Source organism: Amblyomma mixtum, chromosome 3 (genome assembly GCF_055824585.1).
Source record: "Amblyomma mixtum isolate Tamu chromosome 3, ASM5582458v1, whole genome shotgun sequence".
Classification (NCBI taxonomy): domain Eukaryota; kingdom Metazoa; phylum Arthropoda; class Arachnida; order Ixodida; family Ixodidae; genus Amblyomma; species Amblyomma mixtum.
The window spans coordinates 100,148,655-100,173,742 of record NC_143014.1 but is presented as its reverse complement, the minus strand read 5'-3'; the positions used below and the strand labels follow the sequence as shown (position 1 = coordinate 100,173,742).

Genomic DNA, 25,088 nt, shown 5'->3' with positions numbered 1-25,088 from the left:
CACCACAGGCCCTAAAACAAATACACCAGCTACGAAATCAGTGACAACAATCTCCATGATCATTTCGGAACTGGCTTTGTTGCAGGTGAAAATTCACTCGCAACATCTTTCTCATGTTTTGCAGAACTCTGATGCTGAGAAATAAGGTAGACAGGGGAATCTCAACTCTTCAGTATAAAGGTGCCTGGTAGCTAGCACAAACCCAATATAGCTTTCAGCACACAAAGTAAATAGGAAGCCCACAAGCACGAGAAAAAAAATAAGCAACAACTGTGCGAATAGTTGCATTTAGAGCCCTGCTGTGGTGAAGTGGTTACGGAGCTTGGCTTCTCAGCCGAAGGATGCAGGATTAACCCCGCAGCAGCAGCCGTACTTCAATGCAGATGAAACGCAAGTCACCAGCATACTGTGTGTTGTCTGTGCACATTGAAGAACCCCCGTGTGGTTGAAATTAATCCTGTGTCCTCCACTATGGCCTCCCCTGCAGCTCATGTGTCACTGTAAGACACTAAACCTCACAGTATAAAACTTACTTTCCCATCAATTGCCTAAGCTTCATACTGCAGACCTCCTAAGCTACAGCACATTTCTGTGCTGACATGCAGAGCAAGAAACAGCAAGATTTCAGTATTTTATTTCACTCTAGGTTAAATAATGGTACAATGTACATTAAAACTGAACACCTTCAAACTGCACACATCCTGCTGCCCACAATTAATGCAGAAAATAAGCAGGGGGCAAATGCTGCCTTTCTGCCACAAGAAGCCAGTGATGGGCATTGAAACAAACGGGGCTTGGCTACTATTGTTTGTACTGCCCATGTGTACAAGCAGAGAACATATGACACTGAGATACATGGAAGAAATAAACCACCTACTTGACAAACTTTCAACACTCAAATCCTTTTGGCAGCCATGTGCATACACATAAAGGAGAGCCGACCCAGAATACTACACAATTCACAGGCAGCTGGCTCAAAAAAAAAATTTCCTTTTGGAGGATGACTGCAGCCATGTGGGTACACATAAAGGAGAGCTGACTTAAGACTGCTACACAATTCACAGGCAGCCAGCTCAAAAAAAAAAATCCTTTTGGAGGATGACTGCAGCCATGTGGGTACACATAAAGGAGAGCTGACTTAAGACTACTACACAATTCACACACAGCCAGCTCAGAAGAAAAAAACATTTCCTTTTGGAGGATGACTGCAGCCATGTGCATACACATAAAGGAGAGCCAACTTAAGACATACACAATTCACATGGAGCCCACTCAAAAAAAAAAAATTTCCTTTTGGAGGATGACTGCAGCCATGTGGGTACACATAAAGGAGAGCCCACTTAAGACTACTACACAATTCACAGGCAGCCAGCTCAAAAAAAAATTTCCTTTTGGAGGATGACTGCAGCCATGTGGGTACACATAAAGGAGAGCTGACTTAAGACTACTACACAATTCACATGGAGCCCACTCAAAAAAAAAAATATTTCCTTTTGGAGGATGACTGCAGCCATGTGGGTACACATAAAGGAGAGCTGACTTAAGACTACTACACAATTCACATGGAGCCCGCTCAAAAAAAAAATATTTCCTTTTGGAGGATGACTGCAGCCATGTGGGTACACATAAAGGAGAGCCCACTTAAGTCTACTACACAATTCACAGGCAGCCAGCTCAAAAAAAAAAAATTCCTTTTGGAGGATGACTGCAGCCATGTGGGTACACATAAAGGAGAGCTGACTTAAGACTACTACACAATTCACATGGAGCCCACTCAAAAAAAAAATTTCCTTTTGGAGGATGACTGCAGCCATGTGGGTACACATAAAGGAGAGCTGACTTAAGACTACTACACAATTCACATGGAGCTGGCTCAAAAAAAAAATATTTCCTTTTGGAGGATGACTGCAGCCATGTGCATACACATAAAGGAGAGCCGACCCAGAATACTACACAATTCACAGGCAGCTGGCTCAAAAAAATTTCCTTTTGGAGGATGACTGCAGCCATGTGGGTACACATAAAGGAGAGCTGACTTAAGACTGCTACACAATTCACAGGCAGCCAGCTCAAAAAAAAAATCCTTTTGGAGGATGACTGCAGCCATGTGGGTACACATAAAGGAGAGCTGACTTAAGACTACTACACAATTCACACACAGCCAGCTCAGAAAAAAAAAACATTTCCTTTTGGAGGATGACTGCAGCCATGTGCATACACATAAAGGAGAGCCAACTTAAGACATACACAATTCACATGGAGCCCGCTCAAAAAAAAAAAAATTTCCTTTTGGAGGATGACTGCAGCCATGTGGGTACACATAAAGGAGAGCCCACTTAAGACTACTACACAATTCACAGGCAGCCAGCTCAAAAAAAAAAAAAATTTCCTTTTGGAGGATGACTGCAGCCATGTGGGTACACATAAAGGAGAGCTGACTTAAGACTACTACACAATTCACATGGAGCCCACTCAAAAAAAAAAAAATTTCCCTTTAGAGGATGACTGCAGCCATGTGGGTACACATAAAGGAGAGCTGACTTAAGACTACTACACAATTCACATGGAGCCCGCTCAAAAAAAAATATTTCCTTTTGGAGGATGACTGCAGCCATGTGGGTACACATAAAGGAGAGCTGACTTAAGACTACTACACAATTCACATGGAGCCCACTCAAAAAAAAAAATATTTCCTTTTGGAGGATGACTGCAGCCATGTGGGTACACATAAAGGAGAGCTGACTTAAGACTACTACACAATTCACATGGAGCTGGCTCAAAAAAAAAATATTTCCTTTTGGAGGATGACTGCAGCCATGTGGGTACACATAAAGGAGAGCCCACTTAAGACTACTACACAATTCACATGGAGCCAGCTCAAAAAAAAAATATTTCCTTTTGGAGGATGACTGCAGCCATGTGGGTACACATAAAGGAGAGCCCACTTAAGACTACTACACAATTCACATGGAGCCTGCTCAAAAAAAAAAATATTTCCTTTTGGAGGATGACTGCAGCCATGTGGGTACACATAAAGGAGAGCCCACTTAAGACTACTACACAATTCACAGGCAGCCAGCTCAAAAAAAAAAAAATTCCTTTTGGAGGATGACTGCAGCCATGTGGGTACACATAAAGGAGAGCTGACTTAAGACTACTACACAATTCACACACAGCCAGCTCAGAAAAAAAAAAAACATTTCCTTTTGGAGGATGACTGCAGCCATGTGCATACACATAAAGGAGAGCCAACCCAGACTACTACACAATTCACAGGCAGCTGGCTCAAAAAAAAAAAAATTCCTTTTCGAGGATGACTGCAGCCATGTGGGTACACATAAAGGAGAGCTGACTTAAGACTACTACACAATTCACAGGCAGCCGGCTCAAAAAAATATACAAAATTGTCATAACTGGCTGAAGAAAAATGTGCTTTTCACACTCTAGCCAACAAATTATTGCTCACGTATTGAGAGGAATAATGAAAATAGCAAATGCAATGAAATAAAGCAGTTCCTTTTTTTTCCCCTTTGCTCAAGCAGCCCTTGCGATTAGGATGAAATTTAAAAGCACTTGTTCCAGCCATGTATAAACTGTACAAGCAACCAATGGCGAAACAAAGGGAGAAGCAAGAATTGCAACACTAAGGTACAGTTGGCTTCATAAGATGCAGGTACTATGTGTGACATTGGACATAAGTTTTTCGCTAAAATGTTAGACTGTACAGTTTAAAATTTGTGCGTGTGTGATGAGGTACATAATATATTTTTATGTACAAATTTGTAAAAGTACCATGTGATTGGCCAATCATGACTTGTGCGCACAAGTGGAAAATGCAGTGAATGAACATGTGCAAGAACGGACGGGAGATTCTGACGATGTGCGTGGTCTGACTTGCATGTGTGCTGCTGCTATGATTTACGAAGCTTGAGGGCCTTCTCAAAATGCCTCTTGTGTGGCCCTGCAGGAAGAAGCAACAAACAAGCATTTTGTTCATAACACCCAAAATTGTAGAACAATACATGTATTAAAGCGTGTGAAATCAAAACAATGTTTCCAATGCACACTTTACTGCAAGTATTTCACAGCTGACTCGTGTATTTGCTTTCAATGTTACGTATAAGTATATATGTATGCTCTGCACTGTTGCCACAGTACTGGGCTTGATGGTTTCAAGCTGCACTATGCAGCTTTTACTTCAACTTCCACCATTTTTCTGAATGGAAAAAAATACAAACTGCTAGACCAAGTTTAATGTTAATTAAAACTATTGTATGAAGACTGCTTAACTACTACACCAACAATGTGCTACTGTACTATAATATGTCCTCTTACTTCTTTTACATAGAATGAGGCACATGTAAAACACATTTGTCAACTGCTACGTACAGGTGCTGTAGCCACAAAGCATCTTGCCTATGAGGGCAATGCAATACATTGCTGCATACCACTTTGTCTATTATTATGCAACTGTGATCGTAGCATGACCGGATCTGCACTTTTGCTGTGCTTCAAAGTGTGAATGCAAGTGTTAGCTAGCTGCTTTGTATGCAACCAATCGCTACAAATCTTCACTGCAGAAAGCACCATGTACAGCACTGCACACTGGCTGGGTAAATACGCAGGGCTTCCATATAACTCCCTGCTTACCAACTGTATGTCTGTTCAATTTATCTGCACTCACTAAGTGCAGAACACTTTTGTATTAATTTTTTTCCAGTGCTACAAACACCCTCTCCACTTCTGAATTCACTTTGCAAAAGTGCATGCATGAGTTCTTGGCTGGCCTGCGCTCGTCAAAGTGGAAGTGCAGCCAATGCGCCGGTTGGAGAAGATATGACTGCCTTCTTAATTAACCAGTGGCAGTTTTTTTTTTTTCGTTAAAAAATAAAAGGTGTGAATGCTGTTCATGGCATCAGGACTGTTAAGCAGTAAAGTCGAGCCCTAGTGCATATTTACAATTCATATATGTGTACCCTATTTAAGTGTATACAACCCACCTATGAATATAATGCCAGGTAGGAATTTAGACCTCATGAAAAAAAATAAATAAATAAAATGCGACTTCCACCTATCCAAGCCAATTACAGCTGAGGTCATGGGAAAAACAGACTGCACGCAAAAAGTGCAGAAGCAAAGGATACATTGGTATGGTTTAAGAGGCAACACTTCAGAAATGTGCACGGCACCATCAAGCACAGCAAAACCTTGGACGCATTAATGCATGCTGTCTCCAACACAGCAGCAGCCCCCATCACCGCCGTGCCATTGCTGCTTCATGTTTTGTGCTGCCCAGTCCTGTGCCCGTTCGCCCTTTTCCTTTCCTTTCCCTACTCCACTCAATTCTTTCAGTGCCTTCTCTTTCCCAACGGTCTGTGCTGCCTTTCTTCCATGTTCAAACATGGAAGAAAGGCAGCACAGACCGTTCTTCCATGTTCCTTCTCTCAAGCGTGCTTCCCACCCCACCCAAGTTCATCAAGTTGGCTTCTCCTAGCAGCTCGTGAGTCTGGTGGTGAAGGTCACTGTTGCTATCATCTGCAGCGAAAAAAGGAAACTGGAGGATTCAAGCTCTGCCTTAAAGGGATACTGAGGCGGTTTTCGAATCAGCTAACCTTCTAGGGCTTTGAAGTAGTGTCATTGCTGATCACGTCTGTGAAATTATTTTTTCGATTTTGGCTAAAACAGTGGCGCAATCACCAATTAAAAACGCTTAAATTTCCTGCGCCCCGCGCGAGCGCAGGAGAGGGGAACAGCGGAGAGGGAAACCTCGTCCATGTCGGCCTGCGTGACGTCATGTTGAGGAGCCGGGGATGCTTCGGCGCACCCGAGCGCGCTTTCAGCGCGCGTTGTTTCTCGTGCTGCATGCGTTGTTCCTCGTACTACGTGCGTTGCGACGTACAAAGCGTGTCAGCCGACCTTGAGAATCAGATTCAACAGGTGCTACTCTGCGTTCGTGTCCACGAACAACTACGGCCGCGACTGTGTCGTCTTCCACTATTTTCCGCAAGACCACAAGCTCGCAGCGCAACCGCTCGCTGCTGTGACGAAGAGTTCAAGCCGACTAAAGCAAGCTTACTTTGCTCGAAGCACTTTCGTAAGAGCGGCTACAGGCAGAGCTTGTCCTAGTGTGATCTCTGGAGATTTCTGTCGAAAAGGCGCGGCTGAACCATGACACAGTTCCATCGATTTCCTCGCGCATAAGAGGCGTGTCACCATTCCGAAGAAGCGCCTCTTTTAAAAGTAGAAACATGCTCACTTAGCCCCTGAAGAAACCTTATAGAGGCTTAAGCATGTGTCGCTCTCCTCAGCTTAGGTGCGGCCAGACCACCTGAGACGTGCTCAGCAAGGCTCGGTTAGTGATTTTATACTCGGTTCGACGTGTCCAAGCAAGCAAGCAAGCAAGCAAGCAAGCAAGCAAGCAAGCAAGCAAGCAGAGCAAATCACAATAAAGCAAAGCAAGCAAGCATCGAAGCTCTTCATATGCGGCATCTCGTTTAATCCTAGCTAAGCAATTAAAATGAAAGCGTTCGACGTTGATTTCGGATGCAAATTTATGAGAGAAATGAATGCCAACCGAGTTTTTGCAAAAAAACACCGCAACCTTACTCGGTTTCTTCATCAAGTTGTGGCAGCGGTCGAGTTGCAGCTAGCTTGGCTTTTAAACACACATATAGTTGGCAACTACTTCACTGAACCTAAACTGCAAATCTAGGAAGGGCGAACGTTTCCGAGGCAGCGATTAATATTTTCTGGCATCTGCTGAACGCGCCAGGAGTGAAGCGTATTTGTGCGCGTATTTGGCTTGGTTTCCAGCGCACCATGATTGCGTCACTATCTTGTGGGCACATGCCTCGCAGTGCTTGGCCACTGCGCTTCGCTAATTTTGACACCAACTGTGTGCTCCTTCATCGTTCACTTGAAATACTTTCTTGCCCCAACCTGCAATGCCGGGTACTGAGAACAGGATTTACACAGTGCTTTGGGCCTTTTCTTTAGGATGACGCTCTTCCGGGCAAGCCAGGAGGCGTCCGGTGGTGGTAATTGACTTGAGTATTGTTCGCACCCCTTCCTTTCCGAGAATACGAGCCGATGTTGAGCTGGCACCTTTTACGCATGGTCTGTATCGCGTCTTTGACGCTGGCGTATGCTTGTGCTAGGCATAGAATTTTTTGCTTGTGTCTTTTTTGGTTTCAGGCGATACGTGGAATGAGCAAACTGTAGTATCCTTTTCTTCGGTGGTCAGTAAAAAAAAATAGTCGCCGTATTCGCTGTTACAACGACACGGAAAGCTGCGATCTGCCCCCAACGCAGCGCCAGATCCGCATCGGCAGCTTCTCCAGTCCTCAAAGTGACGTCACGACCTCTCTTGACCAATCACGGGCGGCGGCGCGCCGCGCGGACGTGCCCCGCGGCACAGGCCGCATATTTCGGCTAAAAAAGGCAATTCGCGCTTGTTTTTGCCTTATTTGGATGCGATATTCCAGCATACAGTATGGAAAACTATAGGATGCCGCTGCCAGCCCAATTTTCAGAAAAAGTGCTTCAGTCTCCCTTTAAGGGTGTGACATGAGCGTTAATGGGCCAGTGCCCATATATGCGGAATTGGTCATTTGCTGCTTTACATTCATAGATTGCTGGCAGCTTTCATACCAGTCTTGGTGCAGCGATGCTGCAGTTAAGCGATGCGCCACTGTGCTGCCACCGGCGAGACTTGTGAGACCCAGGCTGCTCTCCGGCCCCGAGGCAGCCTCTCGCGACCAATCATTAACTGAACTGCCACTGCCACAATGGCCAGTTTGCTCATAAACCAGTGGGCAGGTTGTAACGACATCACAAGGTCATGTGACCTAGGTTGCTTCTCTGGGAATTTTTCGCTTATGCTGCTGTCCCCACTGATGCCTGGTTTTCCGCTGAATGAGACCCTAAACGCTAATGGTTTAAAAATTGCATTATATTCACATCTCGGTTCTGAATTAACACATGGTGCATTCGGAAACTGATAAACTGAGAAAAACTTGCATCACATGTGCATAAATACGGCAATACGAATACATGCATTGACACTGTTCAGAAAAACAATTGCCTGAGGCTGGACACTTTGCCACAGTGCACTGGGTGAAATTTCTCCGCGCGGGTCGGGCCGTTGGTGGCCGTTGATGACGGTGGCATGATGCTGGCAGCAATTAAGCCGCGACGCCATGGCAACCAGACAATCCAGCCTGCACTCATTAATTTTGGAAGCAGCAGCCGAGTGCTACTGTCAAGCTGCACTTGCATGCAGCTTCACGTTATTCACGTCACATGCACATTCACATCAGCAGCAGAACTTTACAGAACTAATGCAATGAGTGCAGCCAAATCGAACAGACCTAGTGATGTCAAAGGGCATAGGTTGGTAGGCAGAGATACCTGGTTTGCCCATTGCCAATTCCCATTTTTAGCTATTAACAGATTCACTGCCAGTAACCTGCCACCACTGCCTTTCTGATAATAATAACCTGAGATGGCAAACTCATGGATACTACACATACTTTGCATTATGCTACAGCTTCTGTCTGTCTGCACGAATTATACAACCTAACATATCGCCCTTCATTATAGCAGCTCTGTCCAAGGCAATTCATCATACCTAAAGCAAGCAGAGCAATAAACCTAACCTGGTGGGGTTGACCACAGACTCTTCTTCCAGCTCCATGTTCATCTCCTGCTCCAACTCGTCACAACCATACTCAAAGCTGTTGGCGCTGCAGAAAAAGACCAAGAAATAATGCAGGTCTAAAGAAATCCCTGTTTATGTCCAAATGGCCAAAGCACAAATAGTGAGGGGAAAAAAAGCTGGGCAGAAGTACACTGGCAGAATAACTAAACAAACAAGTTTCCATGTTTTCGCTGCATAACTTGAAACTGCAGGTGTATGCAATGAGCTGTTATTTTTTTTTTCCACCATTCATTTAAGGGAAATGCAAGCACCACACATAATCTGCAAATCTACAGTACATCTTGCAAACAGTAATACCGTATAAACGCGTGTAAGGGCCGCACCCGTGTATGGGCCGCACCCCGTTTTCCCGAAGGAAATGTGTAAAAAAAAATAAATCCATGTAAGGGCCGCACCCTAACTTTCCATGACCCAGGCGAGAATAGCCTTCTAAATGCACACGCCGTGGCCTCCGCGATCGGCTCTGGCTGTGAACAACGGTGCGCTCGATCGCGGAGGTCAAGCACGCGCACAAGAGCTTCCAAAAACCGTCCATGGATGACGCCTGAGGCCACAGCCATCATCATCATCGTTAATTTTTTCTCCCCCGCGACTTCTCGTTATCTACATCGGCATCAGTATCGCCAGCTCCAGCCTTTTATGGCATCTTAGCGCGTTCACCGTACTGTGGCTTTCGCGTGCTGCCGCCGGGTAATGCAGTTTTAGCACGATGGGCAAGCACCTTATCAGCTACACGGCTGGGAGTTAGCTCTCGAATGCGGCAAGCGTGCGGCGGACAGGGAATTCGACGTGGCCGAAAAGTATGTCCGATGATCGTGCAATCAAAAGGGTGCATTGAGAAAAACAAGCTGCAAAAAGCACGCTTTCCGAGGCGAGCTGTGCGAGTTTCCTGAACTGGAAGAAGAGCTGCTCTGCTATGTGATGGAAATGCGGAACAACGGCTACGCGTTGACAGCGGACATGCTGCGCGGCTTCTTTGGGATGAGCGTGCACCAGAGCACAGCACTAGCTCAGAGTCGAAATACCCCGTGAGTGACGACTGAATGTAGAATAAATGCCGCTCATTCCCTGATTGGTGTGTTTTTGCTTAAAAAAAAATAATTTTTTTTCGTATGTTGCGTGTATGGGCCGCACCCCGAAAATTGGCCCCCGAATCTGGAAAAAAAAGTGCGGCCCTTACACGCGTTTATACGGTAGTCATGAAATTCCTTGTGCCCCTGCAGTGAGCATATTAAATGCACTTGAAAATGCATGTTACATAAATTCTCATAACCACTGGTGCACAGTATAACCTTCTTAATTCCGTACCATCGTCGTCAGAAGGAACCTTTTGTTCCCATGTGTCAGCTACGGTTGTAGTTTATAAAAGCAAATAAATGGCATTTCTGCCAGCACACATCATAACCTTGTGTTCCCAAGAGCACACCCCATCAAGGTTGGCTTGAGTCATGATGTGCAAGCTGACAGTAATACAACTATTGTCCCTTGTGGAACACTGGTAGAGATGCAATCACTTCAATCAGTTACTCAGGCGGAGCAATTGCCAACAGGCCACTGTAAGGCTAATCCCGCCTGTACATTTACACCACCACCAGCACCTACCTCCTTCACTATTGAGGAGGATGTACTGTGGTCGTGCATAAAAACGGCTCAGAAACTTTTCAGACAGTTTTGCGTGTCTGCAGAAAATAACTGTTAGCTCACGCTGACCTTGGGTAATTATCATCTGCAAGCAGCCGTGCATTGTGCCATAGTGCAGGGTGTACGTTTGGGAACCACAGAATTGAAAGCAGCAGTCCAGACCATGGCATAAAATAAGACAGGAGAACTGATGGCCGATAAGAGCAGGCATTTAGTCTGGTTCTAGCTTCTTTGTGGTGTCACAACTCAATAAGGAGCAAAGACACAGGCCACTAATTAATCAGTCGCCCTCACCTGCCTTACTGGCTGTATTTTGGCGGTTCTTAGTGCTGCTCTCTTCTCGCCGTTGATCGATTTCTGCCCCAACCCCAGAAGACTAATCAACATCCCCACCCTGCTCCTTATATCACCATTTCATTTTGCCACAATGTCAACATGGGGTGCATTGACTTAATCATGACCGCGAGAGGAGTGGTGAAAGGGGAAAAGCGTACACAAAGTAGAGAGCACAGGAGAACAGCGAGCGCCTGTTGAATGCATGGCAGCACACTTCCCATCACAACCTGTGGTCAAGACTGTGGACTGGTGCAGAAGGTGCAGTGAACCTAATGTGAACTTCTCTTTCTGATGTCCTTTTGTTTTAACCTCTTCTAGACTATAAAAACTCCATTTCCAGTAAAAGTAACCTCTTCATCATTGGAATGTGAGAATTGAAAACACAATGCAGGACAACTTCAATATGTTCAATGCAGGACAACTTGAATATGTTCCCTTTAAGCTTTAAATCCTCCATTTCCACAAGTGAACACATATTTAAAATGCTAGCTTAGACTGAATACAATCTTGTGAAACACATGTGATGAACGGCCAGTATTCATCTTGGTTTTGAGCACTGAAATTCAAGGGTTTAAAGGTCTACCAAACAAAGTAGCTTATCAAAGGTACATTTTCTACACAATTTTTTTACACAATAAAAATGTAACTTTCACTGCAAAAGAAGCTTCAGCCAATAAAGACACACAACCTAAGTTGTTTTTAGTCTCAACTTGCATGCCAAGCTTCCTTCGTTTCAAATTCAACACTGATGACGGCAATGCCAAGTGCCTTTTCATTAAGTCTTCCTCAGACTGTAGGATTTATTATCCAGTCAGGCCACATTACCTGCTGGTTTATCAGCATAAGCATTTGCTGAAGCACTCAACTCGGCAAAATTTGTTTCCAGTTCCCCTTCAGACCTTTAATTTCTCTACCAAGACAAAGCTTTTACATATCTGCTGCTTTGCACTCTGAGCCTCCTGCTTCTTCTAAGTTTCCAAAAAAGTATAGTCATGCTGCCTTGCAGAAAGCCATGGATATCCACAATTCCTTTTTGATCTGCAGATTAAAGGGACACCGAGGACAATTCCATCCAGTTACTGTTCTCAGTAAGAATTGATTCTCTGGGTCTTTCTGGGTAAGTGAACATTTGGCCTGCAGCAATAAACCCATTTATAGCTGATAAAATTGAATTTAAAAACATTCCTGCCACTCGATTCGAATTCGTGACGTCCACACCAAGAAGGACTGGTTGCTATCGTTTTGAAGAAAATGCCGGAGTAACATAGCCTCTGGGATCCGCGCTGAAATTCGGTGTTGACGCACGCAGTTTACTTGCGAAACTGGCCTGTGATGGCAACGCCTGGGTTGGTATAATGAAACGAATCCTTCCCGAATCAATTCCATGTTTGAATTTCCCACCCTTCACCACTGGCTGAAGCAACGCCATGCCCTAGGCTTCAGCCAATAACCAAGGGCAAATGTGGGGCATGGTGTCACTTCAGCCAATGAGGGAGGCTGGGAGATTCAAAAATGGCATGAAATCGGCTTGGGAATCGTTATACTATACCACCCCTGTATTTCGTTTCTTGATCTTTTCTACGTTATAAAAGCTCCATTTTTGACAAGAGTGGTCTTGTCTTTAGAATGTCGCAGTCTATAGATACAGGCCAACTTCAATTTCGCCTTTAACCTGAGGTGTCCCTTTAACCCTGTAACGCTTGGGTTTTCTGAAAACATCATATAAAAGTTACAAATTCCAGGATTTCACTGCTGATGACCCCTTGAAGGCAGAAATGTACTAAAAGTGGGAGGAGATTCACTAAGAAAAATCACAGCATAAGTGAACTGAGCTTATTCTGATAATATCTGAACATCTATGGACTACAAAACCGTGTGCGAATTTGCAGGTATACGTAAAGTAAATCAAGTGCAAGACTCAAAACTGCTCCATCACCTGTGAATGCAGCATTACAACCACAGAAATTTTAGCCTGTTCTGCTGGCAGTGCTAGCTTTTGCACGAATTTATCTTTCAGCAGGCCTCCTCTATCTCTGGGAGCTTACACTTTGGCCTTGCGTTAATAAATATGTTGGAGAAGACAGTTACTTCAAGTATGCCAGCAATTCACTTACATTCTAGCCCACTTATAGCAAACCTGACGGTCGCGCAGATTGCATTCGTTGTATTCAAGGTTCGTAGCAAGTGGACTTACCATTTTACAGCCAGAAATATGAAGTCCAAGGAAATTCGCGCTTATTGCTTACAAATGTTAGTTATGAGCATTGGCTTCTTTAAAGGAGATCATATCACGGCGCTTTCGAATCCTTCAAGAGCGGTTGTACTTTATGTTCTGCTATAGTATGACAATCGAATAATATGTATGACAATCGAATAATCTTGAAAGGAACGCTGAGGACACTACCAATCTTTTTTTTTTTCTAGTAAAATCCAATAGTTCGGCATTTCGTTGCTTTGTTGCCACTTGCCCGGTGGCGAAAGATGTATTTATTACTACGATATTTGGATTCGAAGACGAAAACTTTTTCCCACCACTCTAATTCAAACGTGGGACTCTCTGATGACAAAACAGCTGAAAAGTGATGTACAATGACATAAGCGCGGACTCTGTGATTACTGCCGGCGAGCGGTGCAGCCTAGCAGAAGTCAAAATGAAAACTACCACCAGCGAGAAACTGAAGGCCTCATCAGCCGCCACTATCGTCGCAAGTCTCACAAAATTTTGCACAAAAACTACTGCCTGCACTTCAGCGACCTCAACCCAACATGGCGTGCAATGCTTTTGAGGGCTGAGGTGGCGGGTCTGGCAGGATGGTCTGAGTGCCGAAAAATCGGCAGCAACGGCAGAAAACCAAGCTACTGGTACAGCAGCTATCACCGCTGAGCCAACATCGCGACTGATGAGTAGAGACTGGTACATACAGAAATATATAGATTCTGTAATAGTCCTCGTAGCGCTAGCTATGCAGCCCACCATCGTGGTACGTTGATGGAGCGAACACGCCGAGCGGTGTGTTCGCTAATGTGGAGGATTTTGTAACTTTAGCTAACCACAGGTGTTTTCCTGATCGCAGGTGCGTGGCGCGGCATGAACTTCGTCCGAGGAGCACTTAGAAGGGCACTTGGAGTTGTTCGAGGTGCGTCAACAACGGACCCACACAGGTATGCAAAGCAATAGCTGGGAAGCACCAAAATACAGCCCTGCTGGCCACCTGTTGCGCCACCAAGTATAAATTTTCTTTGGCTTCCAACATTCAAGTTGCCTTTTTTTTTTCCTCGTGTGATTAAAGTGCACTAGCAGTTTCAAAACAAAAGTTACATAGTTCAATGTCTAAAATGCGTAACCTTCATGCCCATTTGTCAGCCTCAAATATCCGTTAATTTTGGGCATTTCGTCATTGTGCTTATACTTGTGAGGTTGGCCTGTGACGCCAATATCTGTATTCTAGTCCTAGCTCTTTTCTACCTTACAAGAGCTTTGTTTTCAGTAAGAGTAGTGTTACTGTGATTAGGAGCTGGTATTCTGTTGATACAAGCCAACTTCAATTTCTCCTAGTGTCCCTTTAAGATACTGTTCAGTCTCGCTTCACTGTACATGTGACATGCACAGGCTTAGGGAGATATATGAGCTGCTTACCTGACTGCACGACAGGTGAAAAAGACGATGCGTTTCAGTCTCCGATTGTAGAAGAAGTAGTTAAAAGACCAGAGGCACCCATCCTCCCCATAAGGATCCGAGGCAAGGTCTGGATTATAGCTGAAGATGTCACATTCAGCCAATGAGATTTCACTGTCCACAGCAGCCCAAAGGCGGCCTCGAAGTGCACTATATGCCTGGTTAGCTGTGGCAAACAGGTTGCTGTCCACCGTGTTCATCACCCACTGCAGGTCAAATTAAGAGAAGTTGTCAACACAAGAGGTATCGTGAGTAAATAGAACCTATTTACAATGAATACAAAAGAGTCCACTGAAAGTTGCTTACAACAACCCTTTCAGACCACACTAGTATTAAATGGTATTAATAAGCCCTGGTGTGCTTGTGCTTATTAATACCACAAGAAGAAGATAACTCCTAAAAAATGAGCAAGCCCTGCCTTGCCAAACTAATCCCTTCACACACCTGTCATGCTTTTGTTCTGTAATCTTCAAACGTCTCCTGCCTAAATCGGTGCATTGCCGCAAAATGATGTCGCTTCTTAAAGTTGCTCCCAAATCACCGACTGCTGTGATGCTACAAGAAAAACTGCACCAACGAAACAGCAGTACCACATCACAATGATTCTTCCTCGCGGATAGCCTCCTTGCTATTACTGTCAGCAGAAGATAAGGAGCATTTCCAAAAAATTATTTTAAACACTTTTTCTCCAAATTATTGTTTTTTATTACTCATCCACTCTTCTTAAAAGTTAGCTGCATTTTCTCAGTGGCCCATGTAGGCACCCCTTGCAACTGTCACTGGCTCGTGTCCGTACTGAATGAAATAGATTAGGTTTGTTGGTGGCAGCAGTTATTCAGAAGCAATGCATTGTTGGGATTTCACCGATAAATATTAAACCAAATACTGGACCCTTTCTGGCCTATCTCCAATTTAAGATGAACCAAGGTCAGTGCAACAGGCGCTTGTATTAAAGAAAATATCTCTCAAAATGTGACAATACACAAGCAAAAGACCATGACTTGTCCCTTTGTGTTCTTCTCCTCATACCACTCTCGTTTTTATTCACTAAAGCAGCTAGCAAGACGGCAGCAGCAATGTGTCTGCAATACAGGAAACTTGTATAGGTTGGTGGCAATGGTCAAAAGCAAATAAAATGAGAATGGAAAGAAACTTGGTCAATGGCCACAGCAAGGAGCCAGAGCAAAACTTACCACCTACAGCATGCGCAGCTATTGAAACAATATACCAGGTGTTTCAGGGAAGGTGATCACCAATTTTTAAAAATAGGGTTTTCAAGGTAAAGAGAAGCTTTTTGTGGCATAGTCATACCACTGTTGGCGGACATCAAAAAACAGGCAAATCATTTTAACTAGTAAAGTGATGAACTAAATTTTAATAGTTACCCTTTTAAGTATTACTGATAGGCACCTGATTGAAATTAGCAATTCGTAGCTGGCCATTAGAAACTGCCATATCAGTTTTTAGAATTTCGAAGACACAATTACTCTCGCTGCTGTGGCTCAACTAATTTTGGCTCCATCGTGCCAAAAACACATGTGTTTTCAAGAAGCATGCAGGCAAAGCAACCCCTCCAGTGCACGTAACTAGTCAAAATAGCCATTTTTGTCAAGCCACAGCACCAAGGGTAATCGAGTTTTCGAAATTCCAAAAACTGATGTGGATGCTACTAACAGCCAGCTACAAATCTCTAATTGCGATCAGGTGCCTATCGGTAAAAGTTAAAAAGTTAACTGTTAGAATTTAGTTAATCACTTTACTAGTTAACAAGATTTGCCTGTTTTCTGACGTCCACCAGCACTGGTATTACTATGCCACAAAAAGCTTCTCTCTTACCTCAAAAACACATTTTTAAAAATTAGTGATCACCTTTCCTGAAACACCCCGTATATTGAAAACTTCAAGTATATTTCTCAGCACAGTGATCTCAGTGGCTTTAGCCTTTTTCTAATGAGCACAAGGTCACTGGTTCAAACCCAGCCATGGTGGTCGCATTTGATGCGAAAATTCTGACATACCAAGAGTTAAATGCATGTTCAAAAACTCCAGGAGGTTGTATTTATTGTAAAGCTCTCCACTACAGCATGCTTCATACTCCAAAGCACAGTGAAGCTTTGGCAGATAAAACTTGATTAATAAATTTGACTATGGGGGTAAAAATTAGTTTCAATACTTGAAAAACGTGACATTACTCAAGGCATCTAGCCTGCAAATAATGTGCACCCCAACCAAAGTCCTCACCAGCCCATAAAACAAGCTCTGATAACAGCTTATTTGTAAGCAACCATTAATAAGTGAAAAGAAGAAAAAATCTGGCCATTAACCTGTGTTTATTCCACAAGACAGTCAAATGTATATTCAAAACACAGAATCAAATCTGAGGCGGTATACTACCAACAGTGTGGATGTGATCCTCAGAGATTACGATTTCAACAAGTAGACACCAAATTTTGAGGGCACAGAAAAATAGTTGAAGGCTTTCTGCAGGCACAAGGATGCATACAGGCAAGTATAATACCCCTGTCACATGGCCAGTTTCAATGGCCATTGAGTCGAGAGCCTTCGTGATTTTCAATCGTTATCAAACTCAAAGGAGCTGTGCTGCTGCTACAAGTAAATCTCAATGGCCATAGAAATGGTTCTTGAGCCTTACACCAAGCTTGTGTGGCACCACAATTGCTAGTTTCAGTTTTTCACAAATAACAAAAATATTTTTATAAATCTTAAATAAATGCTGAAACACGTTTCTGGAGTCATAGGAGGTTTTTAGTTTTTACTAAAGGCCAGTTGCGTAATCTTGAAAGACACTGCCTCTTGAACGTTTTTTTTTGTTTTGTTTTTAAGGAAAGGAAATGGCGCAGTATCTGCCTCACATATCTCGGTGGACACCTGAACCGCATCGTAAGGGAAGGGAGGAAGGTGGGAGTGAAAGAAGAAAGAGATGCCGTAGTGGAAATCTCCGGGATAATTTCGACCAACTGGTCACCTTTAACGTGCGCTGACATCGCACAGCACACGGGCGCCTTTTACGGAGGCAAAACGCGGCCGCTGCGGTTGGGCTCGAACCCGAGTACTCCGAATCAGTAGCTGAGGCCCTAACCACTGAACCACCATGGCGGATTGTACGATTTGCTGTCAGTTTTGTAGCGCTCTGGCAACACTGAACCACCGGTGTTTCCATCGTCTGCGACTGAGATTATAAAATTAATTAATTTGAAACCAGACCAATACAACTTTTAAACTACAGTACAGACTAATATTTTACTGCTTACATTGAAGTTTGAGAGGTTACTGTTTGTTCATGCTTTTTTACGGTGAATGTATTGTGCGTGAAAGTGCACATGGGCAACGCTCGAAGGCCCTTGAAATCTCAACAGACTTCTGTGCCGCTCCGTTGACTTGATAGACTACTGACTCGATGGCCACTAAAGCTGCCTGTGTAACAGCGCTCAATGGCCTTTGATTTGATAGACTATCGGTTCGAGGACCTTCAAAATGCCCATGTGACAGGAGTATAACATCGTATTTTAATTTAAAAGTATGCATGACAACCCTTTTCGGAACTCATCACAAGTGGCATCGGCATGACGCATGAGGCTCGGATATACCTCAACTGACCAACCTCACCTGCACACGGACAACTGTCATGGCAAACGCAACGTTCAGCTGCCGAGAGCGTGGTGCAACGCACACGGAGGCTGCCAATAGTGAGAGGAGTAAAGGCAGCATTATTGTGTTTCCTCAGTGCTGCAAGAGCCGAACTCAGAGAAATCGGAACTGAAACTACTCCATAAAAGTTATAAGCTATTAATTTATCCAAGACATAATGATGAATAATGCATAAAATTCTAGGGTTACGGACACTGAACACAACGTTTACAATGAAAGAATGCAATTCATAAAACTGATCCACATATTTAGTTCATAATCAGTCACTTCTTTGTCATTGCATCAGCTAATTAAAAACATGGAATGTCATGTAATATAGTCCACACTGTTTGAGCTTATTGCATTTTTGTCATTAATAGAATATTTGATGTTACTGCCCTGTTCTAACTGAAACATTTTTAAAACACAAAGATGTGGAATTTTACAGAGTGCTGCAACTGTAATAAAAATTTCTTGCAACATTGCCACCCATCTCATCTTTTCAGTGTGCCTGTATCCTATCGGATGTTTCAGGGAGCATTTTCAAAAATTCCCTAAAATAGGGTGGTTGAAATAGAAAAATACTTTCAGGAACACGCTGTCTGCTGCGGAAGACAGCAGTTATTTATAAAAACACTAATTAGCTGACTAACCAACAAAGGTTTATTAACTATAAATTAACACAGCTTGGTGGTTAATGCCAAAGCAAGTTTGTAGCCATGGACAAGACAATGCCACATCAGTACTTTTTTTTTTTTTTTTAAGTTCTCTAAAGCCCTGCAGCGATATTTGGCATCTTTTTCCACACAAAAATGAACGCATGAGGTGCGCAGGAAGCTTGGTGCAGACACATCTGCTGGTGACATGTTGCAATGACTATGGCACAAAATTCTAAGTGCTTGCTACAATGTACACTTTTTTTGCTTCGTTGCTCTCAAAAATAACCACTGCACCAAGCAAAGCATAAGTGTTATGCCACAGCTCTCAGGCATTCTTGCATTTCACCTCCATTAGAAAGTGGCCGCAGCGGCCGGGATTCGATCTTATGACCTTGTGCTCAGCAGAAGAACACTTTGGACTCGGTGCCTTTGCGTAGCAAGTGAAAAGTGGATGATGTGCAAAGGCACTGCTTTCTGTTGCATTCTGCATGTTCAGCATCACATTAAGATCCTAGAAAACAGTATTGTGTGATTTCAAAATTTTTTTTTCTCTAAGAGTGACACAAAAGAGCCACTGTTCATGATATGTGGAGGGCCATGTTAAGATATGCCAACCTTAGGAAAGCAGCAAAACACTTTGTAGCAATGAACTCTAGTTTAGTGCCTCTTAGAAAATATTCCAATTCACTTGGCACCAGGCGCCTATAATTATTGTAAAAACATCTTAAAAGTCTCATTTTCGCAGTGAACAGTTCTGTGTGACTTTTACAGGCGAGTATTCCCTCTGATAACCCAAAATGCCAGTGGTGTCTCGGGAGAAAAATTCAGCAGCAAATCACCAAAGAACAATAAACACAGAAGCTGGTCCTCACATCCAAAATTGGCTCACGACTGAACTCGTCACTCTTGGCCTGACTGAAGTCATAGTCTGGATGAAAGGATGCATTCAGGGTGCCAATCAGGTGAAACAGAGTTTTGCGGCTGATGGTGTCGCACAAGTGACACTCTCCATCATCACTCTGACTCCGGCTGCAAAATAAGAAGGCAAAAGGGTCACAATGTAAAGTCACATGCAGCGCGCGCAACCTAGCTAAGCAAATGGTAGACACCAACTTGCCTGTAGAGCCTGCTTGGGCTTTGCGACATGAGTGCACTTTGCGGTGGTGAAAGTGCCTGCAGATCATTTGGGCCGCCACCTGCTTCAGCATTCATGGTCTTGAACAACCGCTTGTCACTCCCCACCATCTTACAGGAGTAGCTCTCAATCCTGGATGACAGAATACCACAACAACTTAAATGCCATCGAATACAAAGTGAACCATGCCTGCAAGTATGGCTGCATTACTGCATGTCCAGTACAGTAAAGCAGTCTCACTTCATCACAACTGCACAGAACTGCAGGAGGCATTTGCTTTTGAACTAGGCAACAGCCAGTAGCAGGTAGAACCTATTATTTTACTATTAATGCAGGAAAAGAATAGCCATGTTTTTCTTGCTCTTAAACCTGCATGCTTATGAACACGAATGCATACACTTAACCTCAACTTATTGCATATGTAAAGCATACGTCGTCTAGTCAAACAGAACAATATTGAGTGTCATAGAGCTCAAAGTAAAAAAGTTTCTGAATGGCATCAACACTGCAATTAAGACCCAGGTACAGTCGAGCCCACTTACAATGGCTGCAGTTATAACGCTCACTTGTTCATAGCGAACGAGGGTGGTGCTACTGTCAAAATATGTATTAAAGCAATGGCACTGCGTCCGAGATACAACGAATGATTCTGACAATTCAACTCCGTTACAGCGAACAAGAAGGTGTCGTAAATTCAGCCCCAAAATTGAAAAATGTGTGTTCCCGGCCAGCGTGGAGAACGAAAAGTGTCTCTTTTCTGTGACGCACCCTCCTCCTTCTAAAACAACGAGGCAACAAAAAAAAAAACAATAAAAAGTCGGCATTGGAACCACCGGCCAAGCATGCACTGGCAGGCTGCAGTGTCAAGTCGCTGCATGCATGTGTACCAGTTGGTTTCTAAAGTGGATGCAGAAGGCAGAAGTGTGGTGCACGCAAACGAGGGGGCAGCGCCGAAAAGTGTACACAGTCAATGATCAACTACTTTCACCTATCTGAGAGTTTTGACTGCTAGTCACATGGTATGCCTTGCCGGTCCAGCTGGTCAAGCAATGCACATTCTCCAACTTCTGTGCTGCTGCTGACATAAAACAGGCAGTGCAAATGATACATTCTGTGCCTAAGTGTGCTGCACTAGCTTCATCGCTCTATCCATACAACTTTGACGAGAGTCAGAGAAGCACAGGCTGGCCTACCACCAAGTGCCACGAACGCTCATATTGTAATCTGTAATGCTGCGTCCCTAAAGCAGCTAGTTGACAAATTATTTCGGTGAGAAGCACATGACCACACTGGGCAGCTTGTAAAAAGCTGTTCAGGGCCTGCATGATGGAACAGACGTGAATAAGGTACCTTTTCATGACATATGCACCACGTTTGCCTGACTTGGCACTTTTTGCTAAAAAGGGGTAGTCCACTCACTACGAACCTCAGATACAACGAATGCAATCGCTGTGACAGTCAGGTTCATTATGAGTGGGCTCGACTGTATACCATGGCGACCATCGGTAAACTGAGTTATATGCAATAGTGTTGCCGCAAAACTTAGCTCAAGGACAGTACAGAAAGAGTGATTAAGCACATAACGATGCCTGCAATGAAACACACACCAAAACATGTATACGTCATTCAAAAACATCTCCATGAAATATGCGAGATGATAGGATATACTGAGCGCAGTTCCCACAACAGTGAGTCTATGATGCTTGATTATAGACGCTTTACAGCGTGGAAGCATGGGTGCCGCCATATTTGGTCACATGACCATTCCGCCATCGCTGGCCTTCGGGCCTTCTCGTTTCGGCGGCTGCCGACGCGCTGGTGCCTGGCTGCAAGACGCTTCTCCGGCTCTCGTTGTGGATAACGAGCTGCCGGACGCCACAAAAATTTCGTGCGAGTGCGCATGGAACGTGTTGGTGCTGGAAAATGTTTGCTTCAACCAGCTGATTTACTCGTCTCCTTCAGACTGACGGTATCGGCTCGAATGTGTCAACATACCGCGGTCAGCTACCTGCGCGTTCATATTTATTCTATCAATGCACCACGTAACGATATTTGTAGACCGCATAACTTGTTGTCGAACTGCAGATTAAAAGCGGCACAATGCCTGAAAGCGTGCTTTTTAGAGCTCGATATTTTTGCCGAATGGAGGAACATGTGTTCACAGCTATCGAGAATGTTCGCTGCTCGGCACTGTGCACGCGACTTACAGCCGAACGTCCGCGTGCGTGTGATCGCTGGCCGATTATCCAGATATTTACTCTATCCTCCATTAACATTCCGGCTTCCAAAGGAAGAGTATGGATCTTTTTCAAGGACCCCATCAGAAGCTTGCTCTCTTGCTAAGTAAAACTGAAAACTGCTCGGAGTTCAGCACCCGCAGATGTAAGCAGCCGGAATAAGCTGGAATATTCGAAGTCCTGTAATGATAAATTTCAGCGCTGTCCTGTGCATTAGCGAACTTCTGTAGAGCTTTGCACTGGGCGACAGAATTGCATGTTGAAGCGCCTCCTTTGAGGACTTTTGCAAACGCTCAGTTGCTGCTTCCACCGTGCTAGCGTTAAGTGCACACGACAGTTTAGTGAGCACTGTGCCGACGCCGAGGAAGCACTTATTGCAAAGGTCTAAAACGCACTGATCATTCGATGTATTGGATCAGTGTTTGTCGATGGGGAGAAAGGTTACAGGAATAGGTACGCTTATTCTGCCATTCCCGCAGGTACTGCTGGCGTTGAAATAAACTGGCGCGCGGCGTTTGTAATATGTTTATTTTTTCATGGAACAACACATTAACGTTCTGTTCTGCTTGGAAGCAGCATGAACTTGCAAGACAGCTCCTCCAAAACGGCGGTAATTGTTTCGCGGTTTCGTTCATGTAACAAGCGCGTCTATTTTTCCGACTCTACACCACAGGAATATTAGATCTAGATATTAATTCAACAAACAATTAAATTAATTCAACAGTACGCATGACATCCTTATCAAAGCTGGGTTGTTTAAGAGTCACTTGACGTTCGTACACAAGCTGCGCAACAGCATTTCGCAATGCGCGGTGATGCTGCTGACGCCGGCTTTGAAGGCCAGAAGTGGCAGACCTCCTAGTGGCGCCATCTGTCGTGGACAAAGCAAACTGCTCTCTGTAAACGGTCTATAAGCAGCCCATGCTGTACCTGTGGCGGTAAACTAATATTAATACGTATTTGCAGACAGCAAGGTCCAAATGAGTGAAAAGCACACAAGCGGCTCCAGCAGAGCAACAATTGACGATCCCTTTTGGTATGGATACCAAATGTTAAGTGCGTTTCGTTCACTGAAGGTAAGATGCACGGGATTCGAGACGAGTGGCTCTCTATCTACATGTGCATTTCCAGACAGCTGAACGCACATACACCATGCGCAGGATCCGTTACGCCAACCATTCTTGAACTAAAGGCGCCATTTGAAAATATCAAATTCAGATTATTTATATGGGTATGTACTGCATGAATCAATTTTAATGTAGCAGTACAAATTCCTGCACAGTCACTGTAAATGTATAAGTAACACTCTGCCATTTGCAGAGTTGTACTTACACTCCCTGGCGAAAATCTTTCCCAGCCCAACTGGTTTATGGAACAATTTCCAGTTGGTTCCAGTAACCCAATTGGTTCCAACTGGAATCAACTGTAAATTGTTCCATAAACCAGTTGGGCTGGGAAAGATTCTCGCCAGGGCTGTGCACTGCAACCGTGCGCAAGTTCCCGGGCAAACAAACTATTATAAAAACGGCACACGATTATAAACAGTCGAAACCGCCAAACCAATAGGCAATTCAGAACAGAAGCATCTGTATGAAAATTCGAAAGAGTGGGTTCCGGAGAACACACTTCCCTCGAACGTACAACCTCTCGACTTCTGCAGACCTCCGACTTCAGCCACCTTTCCTTATACTGCGCCTAGTTTCTGTCACTGCTATTAGTTTCTCTTTATAAGCAAACGTTCGCAGGGAAAGCGCGAGAGCCCTGCATGCGCAGCGTTTGCAGCACTGTTATCTTTCAAAACCCCTTCATACGTTGTTTCACGCATAGCACTAACCTACTGACTAAAGCTAAACTACCGACTCCTAAACGTTCCAAACTGCGTTGGACGTTCAGCACCTACCTTCCAACTATCTTGCAATCGCCGGTCTCGAAGCACAAAGCAGAATTGATGGCTTCGAATCGGCTGCTCTCCAGAAGCTTCATTGTTAACTAAAACAGTGGGAGCACGAAATGAAAACAATCTGAACAACAAATCACCGAGTTGCAGTCCGAATACGAAAAGAAGCCTAGGCAAGATAGTTTTTCACAAAACTTCGCGAGGGTGCTGCTATTCTTCTACTTTTCTTCAGACTCTTCGAGCTTCCAGAACTTGTAGTAAGGCCAAAACTCTGAAATTTGGATCTAAGACCAGCAATCATTACTTCTGGACGACAGCTGACCACTGTTTTCATCTGGATAACAATGGCGTCTTGTTTCGGGTCAACTGCGCTGTCGTCTGAAGCTGTGTCACCGAGTGGTCCTGGGATATGGTCGCGCTCCGACAACGCGGACAGGCAAACAAACTTGCGCTCCAGCAAAAACACAGCACCTAGGGTATCCTTAAATAAAGCAAAGAGTTGCTGTTTACGTCTTTCTCTTGGCAGCCGCAATACGACGACGACCGCAACTTAAAATATTTCCCTACTCTCGTCACCAGCGGCGATGCTAGGTTGCTAGGTTGTTTCCAGCCATGTTTCAGCAGAGCTATGGTCTGAGCTCAAACTCACTTTCAAGAAGTGACTGGTACCTCTAGCCACATACCGGGTGCTTACGGATGGCGGCGCCGTCCGTGGTTACTTTGATGGTCTCTAAAAGCTGCTATAAGTCGCCAATGTTTTCTGAAAAGCGTGTTTTTTTTCTTGTTTCGTCTTCTAATTTTTCTCTCGGAATGTTATATTTATGTATGTTTGTTAATGCATCTGTTTCGCCGGTTTTGTTGCTGCCCGATTGTGCGTATATGAGTGATCTCGCAACTATAGCAGCGGCGCGGCAATCCGTGAATACCCCAGTTTTGCCAGCTCAGACCGCCCTTTCCTTTTTTTATACATGGACCCTATGTGAAATTTCGTAACTGGTGTTTGCAGATATGCCAGAGAGAGAGAAATGTAAGGCGTTTACTTTTCTTCGTTTGGAAGACAGCAAATGTTTCCAAACTCTATGATAGTTCCATTCGACGCTGTGCGCTGTGACATGTCATGTAAAGCGATAAAATTTATTG

General features: G+C 44.2%; 1 protein-coding gene across 2 annotated transcripts; it reads right to left on the bottom strand.

The window, feature by feature from the left end:
* Positions 1–618: 618 nt before the first annotated feature.
* On the bottom strand, positions 619–24,543 carry Maf1 (repressor of RNA polymerase III transcription Maf1). Of its 2 annotated transcripts, none has more exons than XM_089580427.1 (6): positions 24,459–24,543; positions 19,797–19,946; positions 19,552–19,708; positions 14,334–14,578; positions 8,658–8,744; positions 619–3,961 (listed from the first exon to the last, which is right to left on the bottom strand). In XM_089580427.1, the coding sequence occupies exons 2-6, from the start codon at positions 19,922–19,924 to the stop codon at positions 3,940–3,942; spliced, it is 639 nt and encodes a 212-aa protein (XP_089436553.1). In that variant the 5' UTR covers positions 19,925–19,946; positions 24,459–24,543; the 3' UTR covers positions 619–3,939. The 2 variants fall into 2 exon arrangements, with proteins under 2 accessions (XP_089436553.1, XP_089436552.1); XM_089580426.1 differs by having other exon boundaries at positions 23,952–24,539.
* Positions 24,544–25,088: the final 545 nt, after the last annotated feature.